General features: G+C 37.6%; 1 protein-coding gene across 1 annotated transcript; it reads right to left on the bottom strand.

The window, feature by feature from the left end:
* Positions 1 to 82: 82 nt before the first annotated feature.
* Positions 83 to 8,790, bottom strand: LOC100635298 (echinoderm microtubule-associated protein-like 6). Its single transcript, XM_020008718.1, has 28 exons — positions 8,724 to 8,790; positions 8,449 to 8,592; positions 8,017 to 8,211; positions 7,811 to 7,907; positions 7,159 to 7,332; positions 6,780 to 7,072; positions 6,405 to 6,599; positions 6,050 to 6,252; positions 5,519 to 5,707; positions 5,179 to 5,223; positions 4,912 to 5,113; positions 4,725 to 4,817; positions 4,539 to 4,667; positions 4,128 to 4,393; positions 3,760 to 3,955; positions 3,462 to 3,670; positions 2,854 to 3,253; positions 2,455 to 2,669; positions 2,052 to 2,209; positions 1,888 to 1,996; positions 1,751 to 1,819; positions 1,585 to 1,704; positions 1,336 to 1,511; positions 1,081 to 1,249; positions 842 to 936; positions 609 to 765; positions 427 to 527; positions 83 to 222 (listed from the first exon to the last, which is right to left on the bottom strand). Exons 4-28 carry the CDS (start codon positions 7,852 to 7,854, stop codon positions 192 to 194), a joined length of 4,038 nt encoding a protein of 1,345 aa, XP_019864277.1. The 5' UTR covers positions 7,855 to 7,907; positions 8,017 to 8,211; positions 8,449 to 8,592; positions 8,724 to 8,790; the 3' UTR covers positions 83 to 191.
* Between the last annotated feature and the right edge of the window lie 1,618 nt (positions 8,791 to 10,408).

Genomic DNA, 10,408 nt, shown 5'->3' with positions numbered 1-10,408 from the left:
AGCAAAAATGACAAAATGATTATTATTGAAAAAAATTATTATTCTTTACTAAAATGAAAAACCCTACTACAGTACACACAAATAATGATCAATTATGATTTAAAATAAGAAAAAATCCACTACAGTCTGACTATACCGCTATCATGCTAAAAGTTTTTGCTATCAAAAGTTATTGCAACACAAGGAGAGCTTCAATCTTCTTTGCAGGACCAGACAAAGACACTGCAAACAAAGCAAAAAAAAGACATAAATAAATAATTAATAATGATTCTATATGCAAAAAAACAACCCTAAAAATCCAAATATATTTATTAATTCGTAGAAAATATCTACAAGCTAAACTCTGCATTCAAATCCTCACCTACTCCTTACAATAACAGATTAACACAGAATACAAAAAAGAGGCTATTACTATTATCATATTACCATGAATCATCGCCACCAGCAGACAGCAAATACTTGTCATCAAATGTAAACTTGACGTTAGTTACATGAGCAGAATGACCAAAGAATTTTTTATGACTAGCCTACAAAAAATAGAAATTAACATGGTGCATAAATGGAATTATACTATTATCATAAAAATGTGGGTACATCCATATACTTACATATGGCTCAGAGACTGGGAATTTGGGGAACAATTTGACACACCCATAATCGTCTCCGGTAGCAACGGCAGTACCAGATGGATTCACATGTGCCGTATTGACGTCTGCCTTGTCAGCATTTTTAGGCCAAATACCTTGAACTTCTTCGCCAAGTATGCTACAAGAAAAGAAAGAGATATGTGAAGGATAAAATTCTTAGTACATTTATAAGTATACTAGTAATTATTTCTTACCAGGTCCAGGTAGCCCAAGTTATTCCTTCAGGGTTAGTAACCAGTTTGCCTGTTTGAGCCTCAAAAATTAACTTTTTGTCGTAGCCACAACAAGTCTATACAAGAAAACAAAACGGAAGCAAGTTATTTTGTTGATACTCTCTCTTATAATAATCTCCTTTTCTCTCTCTCTCTCTCCATACTCCACAATAGCATGATATATTTATGACGATATCTGATGGTTCTAATCGCTTATTTACTTGTAGGTATTTGGAGTCGTTAGACCAGTCAATGTGAGTCACACTGCTAGGTATACCCCGGCAATAGCTAGTGCGTACCGGACCCTTATCCCCAAGGGAACTGATATCATAAATATCAACACAAGCATCATCAGAACCCACTGCAAGCAAAACACCATCAGGACTGAACCTAAGAGGAACCAGAATATGTATTATGCATAAATATAAAAAGGCAAATGTACAATGTATAAATAAAGTTATTATTTATTTTCTTACTTGACTACTTGTAGGGCTTTGCTCCTGTCTCTCTTTTGAGCTACCAATTGGCTCAAATCGGCAAATTTGAGTATCAAGAATTCTCCGTTGTGGAGCCCAACAGCAAGGAGCTCACTATCAGGTGATATGTCAGTGGAAGCCGCTTCTTGATCTAACTGACGGACATTAAGACATGTCTGATGGAGAGAGAGAGAGAGAGAGAGAAAGAGAGAGAGTTACAAGTACACAGTTAATATGAGGAGACGTTACCTTAGTATCAAGAGACCAGGTACAGACTGTCTTATCACATGACGCAGTAGCAAAGTCATGTGACTGCTGTGAGACGGCCAGACCCCACAGCTCACCCTCAGAGTGACCGTGAAGCAATACCTATAGATAATAATCAGATATTTCTTCATTCTTTCCTCCTTCTCACCTTAGATTCAGAGGTATTAGTGTCTATCTCCAGTATATCACTGCTTTGGGTACCAACTAATATCTTACCCTATAAAACACAGCAACAATAAACAGCATTCATTGATAGTAGGATAGTATTATTATTATTATGCTAACATTATTTCCTTGAGAGATGGATCGAACGGTTGATTTAGGACACTGGGTGAGTTTATACTCCTGAGCCTCCTTCATTCCAATGTCCCATACTTTAACAACAGCATCAGTACTGTTGAGACAGAAAGCCCATTTATTATTTTCTTTAACAATTAAAAATGACTTGCCTTCTTTCTTTGCCTCCGGAAATGATCTTGTTCTCTTTAAGTGAGCTGTACATAGCAAAGACAGGCCCAGTGTGGGCCCTCTCTATGACCTTAGACAGTATGTGACCTTTCCACATGAACACGTCACCACTGATGGAACCGGTAAATGTGACATCATTCTGTGGACGAGAAGAAATAATGAGCATTTAGTTGATTTCAGTCAAAATTAGATTTTTAATAAATTTAAAAAATTTGACCAATGACCATGGGCTATAGTACAGGGATTTTGGCCAAATTTCGCCAAAAATGACCAGGAGAGAATTCTTGTATCAGAAAATGCATGTATAAATATATAATAAAAACAGAGAAATAACATTGCAATTTTAAGCTAATGGGATTATTAATAAACAATTACAAAACTCACAGGAGCAAATGCAATTGACAGCATGGTCTGCATTCTATAGTCGGTTTTGCTGCTGACGTTGATGGTCCCTCTCTTACTCAGGAGCTTAGAGCCGGCAAGACTCCAGAACCGAACGTGCTGGACACCAACGGACACAAACTTGTTAGTTGAATCAGGTCTGAACTGAGCAAGGAATATCCTATTGACGCTACCAGTAGCCTGAGCCATCTTAGTACCTGGAGAAGTAAAGATTATAAAGAAAGAAAAGTACTCTAAAAATCTTTAAATTAAAAAATAACTGTAAACTATATTTCAATATCTACATACATGTACATTTAAATATATGCAAAATAAGTACAAATAATTATGAAGTAAAATACATACAATACATGAACATTTGTAAAATGACTTGATGCTTACCTTCAGCCCACCTCCACACGGTAATAGAGTGCTTAGAATCAAGACCCACTGCCAGCAACAGTTTCCCATTGTGACTGAAATCAACGCTACAGACCCCCACAGAGTGGGCCCCCTGGAGTATTGAGAGCGGCTGTCTCTTCTCAATATCCCAAACGTGTACTGGACCGTTCTTTCCAATTTGACCGGTAGCAACAACATTAGGAGCCTTGGGGCTGGGGTTCAGGGCAAGACACACGATGTCGTCATTGTGCTCTAAATAGAAACTCTGAGTCTGTGTGTCCTCGTTGTATATGATCCCGGCACCAGCAGCATGATATATAAACTGGTTTGGTGAGGTGTAGAACAGGTTCTGACGAGTGTCGAAACCACGATACCCAAATATAAAGTCTAGGGACAAATCCTAAAATTAATAAAGAAGGATAGAAAAACAATAAATATATGTCATTCATTCAAGCATGCAAAAGTTACATGTACATAAGTTTTAAAACTTTTTAAAAACTTTTTATTTTTAAGATAAAGAGGCAAAAACTATGCAAATTCATACACAAACACACATACATGTACATGTACTTTTCTCTTCTCTCTCTCTCTCTCCCTCTCTCTCTTACTTTAACATCAACAGTCTCTTCTTCTGGTCTAGTGGTCACTTTTGGTGTTACGGTCACATTCCGACTGGCACCTTTACGAGGCGCCTTCAGAGATGAATCGACAGGTTGTGGTTTAGCTCCACCCAGAGTAGCCTCACGTATCGGATTAACATAAGTCTTACTCACATAATCGATGGTCCTCTCTCTCTCAACGTCACTATCAAACCCACCTAAAGAGAAAAAAAAACAAAACATACAGTATTGAGCACATCAGCTTAAATCCTCTAGAAATGACGATAAATAAATGTAACAAAAATACCTTCTTCCTCATCTTCACTGTCAGTGTTCTCTCCTTCCTCAAGGGCAGAGAGAGAAGGAGCTCCATCATGGGACCACACAAGTATGCTAGTATCACCTCCACCAGTGGATATCAGTTTATTATTGTCAGAGCTGAAGCGTACATTAGTGACGTGGGCAGAGTGACCCACATACTGCTTGCTCTTAGCATGCTTACCCTGATAGAAACAAACACATTTATAATAATAATAACAATAATAATAATAATATTCGATGTTAACGAATAAAAAAGCAGTTAAAATAAGGACGTTCTTTAAGGAATATTTTGTATTAATAAAACAATTGTATTTAAATATTTTAAGTAAGGATCTTCTTTTTACAATAACTTACAAAGGATGGATACTTGAATAGTTTAACGTATCCAAAGTCATCACCGGTTGCAATCACTCGGCCGTCACGCGACACACAGGACGCATTAACGTCGGTGACATCGGTATATGGTGGCCATATACCGGTGCAGGACTCACCAAGGACACAGGTCCAGGTGTCCCACGTTATCTCAGTTGCGTCTTCTTTAGTGATGAACTGTTGCTTGCCTCTCGGGGCCTCGAAATAAAGGACTTCTCTATCACCAGTATTGAGCTGTATCAGTTTACCTTATGGAAACAACAACAACAACAACAACAACAATAATAATAATGACAATAATAATAATAATAATAATAATGATAATAATAATGACATTAGTAATAATAATAAATTCCCTCTATTTTCCCCAGTTTTATGACCATCTATCCATACCTAGCTGATCCCAGTCGATATGTGTCACATAGCTTGACATTCCTTTGCAAATTCCGACCCTCTTCTGACCAACAAGACTGTATATGTCAACGAAATTATCATGAGAGCCAACTGCAAGATATTTCCCGTCTATAAATTTAAAAAAATAAATAAATCAGAATATAATTAAATCAATCAAAGTCTGACTTGGTGAGAATTTGATATCAGAGAGTTCTTCTTTCCTGTGATTGAATGAAGCAAGTTTCTCCTTAGAATCAGTATTAATCACAATAAAACTACCTACAGAGATACACAATAAATAACATTAAAATGCAGAATCTTCAAACACAAATACAAGTATATAAATTGTACACATACTTGTGCCATATCTTACCATCTTTCATGCCAATAGCCAGTGCTCCTCCGTCATGAGAGAAGGCGACACACCTCACTGCTTTACCAACGTTTGTAACAACATCAATCATGGAGTGTTTATCGGTATCCCATAGCCTCACAGTACCATCGTCACTACCCGTACATATAACAGGTTTAACCGGATGGACAGCTAATCCCCACAACTCTCCTTCCATGTGACCCTATAAAATCAGTGAGTGTTAAAAACACACACACACACACACACATACACACACAAACTTCTTACTTGTATAAGTATCCTAATCTCACCATTCTTGTGGAGATCAAGTATCTGAAAAGAGGAGACAACCATGGTAACCCACCACCCACATACTAAATTAAAACATGTACATGTATGTCACTACTCACACTAGTCACAATAGCAGTATCAGTTATGATATATAATAGTACTCATTGCATGGATAGCTCATACAAGAGGTGTCAGAATAATAGTCATATCATCATTTACTACCAATTGCTACATTATTAGTACATCAATCAATCACTCAATGTACATGTACATGTACTGATGTGACTGCATCTATTACATGTACATGTACATATGCTATGGACCATGGTCCCCTTACTTCAGAGTTCTTAGTTCCAACAAGGATTGAGTCAGCTCCTAGGGATATAGCTCTGACAGGAGGAGAGTCAACCGTCAGTGAAGAGGGGGAGACAACCTTGCCCTGTTCAAGCTGGTATGACTTTAATACTGATCGGAACGAATCATCCCAGAGCTTAACATGACCATCTTTACCACCAGTCAGATAACCCTACACCATAGAATCAATAATGAATCAAATCAGAATCAAGTTGAATCAGTATGAATCAATACTTAATCAGTGGCAGTATCAGTTTATGATATATATCTATAAGTACTCATTGGATATCTCATACAAGAGGTGTCAGAATAGGATTTATATCATCATTTACTACCACTGCAAGCATAAACATTATTAATTTATTATCATTTATAAATCAGAAATAAATAAATATAGCATACACATTATAATACATAATAAATAAAAATAAAATTATAATAAATATTAAATATATAAAATAAATATAAAAATACACAATAATTATAACATACAATATAACATAGACACATGTACCTTCTCAGCAGGTTCTATTATAAAGACAGGGCCAGTGTGTGCCTCAAGTGCATGGATGCAGGCTGTCTTATTCCACTCATAAACCTTTCCATCAGCTCCACCCGTAAAGCACTGTTCCTCCTTATTCCCATACACTCCACAAAGCATTGTGATGGGTTTGCCATGCTTACCAAATACGCCACGCTTTGAAGTAAAACCACCACCTGAAAACAAAGAAATAATAAAACAAAGACAAACAAACATGGTTATAGTAATGTATACTAATAATTAATACAATATGCATGCATGAGGTGTGTATAAAATAAATACATTCAAACTACTAGTGTACATTCATGTATGTGTTTTTATTTCTTACCAACTTGATTCCAGAACTTAATGTGTTTCATACCGACTGTCAGGAGTTGGTTCTCGTTCAGTGGGTTCCATTTTATCATGAAGAGCTTGTCCTTGTGGGCTCTGGCCGTTGCTAGCTTCTCTCCTTTCTTCCAGTTCCATACAACAATGCTGTGGTCATCATCCAAACCAATTGAAGCTAACCTCTTGCCATCACCTTAAGAGAGAAGAGATATAAAATACACGTACATTGTACATGTATGTATTGTGTATGACACTGGTAATTTTGGTATGGCAAATTGCTTAAATTTTTGGTGATGGGTATCAAAATGTCAAATTTGAAAAGGATTTTCGCCTCCAAAATGACCATCCTATACCCACTACATGTATATCTTACCTGAGAAGTCAACAGCACAGACTCCCCTATAGTGTTCTCCCTGCAGTACAGACAAGCACTCCATGCTGTCAGAATCCCATATATGAATACTAGGATCTCTTCCAATCTGACCAGTTGCTACATAATCAGACGTTGGATGAAGGGCGAGGCAGAGGATGTCATCGTTGTGAGATGAGTAGTATTTTTGTTTGTGAGTGTCCTTGTTGTAGACGATACCAAGAGCTGCTACATGATAGACAATGTCACCACTCTTTGTGTAGTAGAGGTTGCCACGACAATCATAACCTCGGTAACTAAAAGGACAAAGTTATAAATAGGTTTACATGTAATTATTTAAAGCTCTCTCTCTCTCTCTCTCTATTTCTCTCTTTGGTGTTACCCGTGTACAAATTCCAGTGTTAAAGATGACTGAGGTGGTTCATCTTTCTTTCCCTGAGCGGAGCCGCTCTTCACTCCTCTCCGCTTTGGACCAGCTGGCCTTGAAGACTCCTCCTCTTTTTCCTTCTCTTGCATCTTCTCCTTTAGTTTGACGAGATCCTCTCGATACACAACTCTACAACATTAATCATAAGTAGCAGTACATAAAATTAAAGTATTATAGTAATGTACATGTAGTTGTAGCCAGTTTTTAAGTCTTTGAAAATTCATAAAAAATCTAATTTTGATCAGAATCAGCTCAAACTTGCTACACAACATAAGAACATGTATATGTATCAGAAAAAATTATAAAAATGGAAAATTCTCTCCTAGTCATTTTTGGCGAAATTTGGTCAAAATCCCTGTACTATAGTACAGGGACTTTGGCCCGATTTTTGAGTAACTTTAAGAATTCGTAAAAAATCCAATTTTGACTGGAATCAGCTCAAACTTGCTAGACAACATAAGAACATGTATATATACCAAAATAAATTATAAAAATAGAAAATTTTCTCCTAGTCATTTTTGATGAAATTTGTGGTCAAAATCCCTATACTACAGTACAGGGTCTTTAGCCTAATTTATGAGTAACTTTACAAGGGCCAGCCTTCTACCTGTCATAGCTCTTTTCTTGCTCCCTCTCAATGTCAGAGTCCATCGATCCGACATCAGACAAGTCGCTGTCGCTAGCTTCACTATCAGTATCAGTATCTAATGGTATAACAGGAACAGAGTCACAAATGAAGCAAACATAAAGTATACTAAATCTCCCCCCTCTGTCTCTCTCTCTGTCACTCTATCAATAATGCCTCTCTCTTACAGGCTCCAGTCAGTAAAGGATCTCCAGTCTCATCCTCTTCCTCCTCCTCCTCCCCCTCCTCTCCGTTGGGTAGGAACCTCCATTGGAACACTCCGTGATCACCTCCTCCGGTTGAAATGATCTGTCTCTTGTCAGAGAGGAACCTCACATTGGTGACGTGAGCAGAATGACCCGTGTACTTCTTATACTTGGCACCTAATAAATAGAGAAAGATGAAAATACATTTGTCAAACCATGCATGCATATATCATACTTCTACTACAAATATAAAATAGCAGTTGGTATGTCATACTAGTTTCATACAGTAGTTTTCACATATCCCATTTCTACTATTAATTCAAACATACATGTACGTGTATGTACATGTACAAGAATCGTACATGCTACACTCGTAACAACATACAGTAGTCAATATTATTATTATTTTCTTACCTTTCTTGACTGTTGGGTAGCGGAATAGCTTAACAAGGCCAAAATCGTCTCCAGTAACAATGACATTGTGATCAAAGGAAACATCAGTAGCATTGACATCATTCACTTGACTGTACTTAGGCCAAATACCCAGGACTTCAGTCCCTATATATGTATGCATTAATAATACAAAAATCAACACTAAATGCAGCATATATTAGCAAGAGTAAAGTACATTAGCAGTTCCTTAATACATTAATTAACAATGACCCTGCAAGTATCACACATTAATTTACCTAGTACACCAGTAAAGCTGGACCACTTGATAGGATCAATCTCTTCTTTCTTTACAACACGAGAACAATCTGGAAAAGAGAGAGGGGGGAGAGAGAGAGATGATGAGGGCTAATATCATGGTTAATATCTCAAAAACAAATTAAATTAATGAAGCACATATATGAGTGACTAAGTGAGGGAGTGATTCCATAGTGAGTAAAAGGATTCCATACATATGTACACTATACTAATAACACTACACTCACACACTCACACAAGCATTACTAATAATAATAGTAATAGTAGCTAGGACAATAGCTTTTGTAGAACGTGCAGTTGTAGCTTATGTATGAAACCTTGTGACTATATTGACAGTCATTGTTCATTGTTTTAACATGTAACGTAAGGGGTGAGACAATAATCATAAAATACACTGGAAACATATGGAACAAGAAACATCATGTTTTATGCAGGAAACATAAGTCAAACAGGCATGTACATTGTACATGCTGAATTTTTCCCACAGGGCAGCTACAATGCATGACTACTAAAATAGAGTAATATTTATTATGAATAAAAGGAGCAAACAATTAAAAAATAAGAAGAATAATAGATAATAAGAAAATAATAGTTCCTAAAAGGTAAAAAGAATTCTCTGTGTGTGCACATATATAATATATACCAAGAGTACATCACGAAGTTTCTATTGAAGCCTTTCTTTCATAATCTTTTCATCTCTCATAGCAGGAATGAGCCCCTCTTCAAATGCAATAGAGAGTAGTACATCAGGGTCAGTGGTCTCTGGATACTGGCACAAGGCCCACTTGATATACACAAGAAACTCGTACCAATCAACATATCCATCCTGATCCATATCAAGGGCTTTCATTGCCTTCTTTGTTCTATCACACCTATAGCAGCCAAAGTAAGGAGCCATGAAGCCATGATAGAATGAGTCAAAGAGAAGCATCCCATCTCCCTTGTCATCACCTTCTTCTTGATTATCCCAGCGATCCCATTCTTTCCTTATCTCATCAATAAGGCCTTGATGATGAGACGAATTGAGAGAAACTTTAGATATTGCTTCACCCATTTCAGGCGTCAGCTTGCCACCTGCTTTATCAAACAGGAGAGCAATACCAGCTGGACTGTGATACTCCTCCTTCTTACCAGACCGTAGATCAAGGAGCATTTGCTCTTTCATTTTGCCACACAACTCATCGTTGAACTGCTCATGGTCTCCAAAGAGATTAACCAATCTGTCCTTTATCATCTCAACTGTAGCGAGTGTTGTTATCCTGTTTGGAGTCTCAATGCCAAAGAACTCGGCTAGATCAAAGTCGCCCACTCCAGCAGACCCGAGGACCAAATCAACTGCTCTTTCCCCATACACAACCTGTTTAGGATGAGGAGGCTTACCAGTTGTTAGTTTAGTGACAGCCATGGCTGACTTACGAAGCTGAGTACAATTATACTTTTTGAGTATCTTTGTGTTGCCGAGTCTAACAAGATTCATCATCGTCACTGCTGAAGAAGCGTGACCAAGAGCCGCTCCCTCTTCACAGAGACTAGCCCAAACGCCATCGGCTCCGGCTCCTAGACAATCCAGCTGGGAGGCAGTCTGGAGGTCCCATTTCTGATGTATGTGAACCAAGAGTCTACCCTCAGGCCAACCACAGGAGACCATTATCCTACGCACACTGGC

This window comes from Amphimedon queenslandica, unplaced genomic scaffold (assembly GCF_000090795.2).
Source record: "Amphimedon queenslandica unplaced genomic scaffold, v1.1 AMPQUscaffold_13507, whole genome shotgun sequence".
NCBI classification, from domain to species: Eukaryota; Metazoa; Porifera; class Demospongiae; order Haplosclerida; family Niphatidae; genus Amphimedon; species Amphimedon queenslandica.
This window is presented reverse-complemented; position numbering and strand designations above follow the sequence as displayed.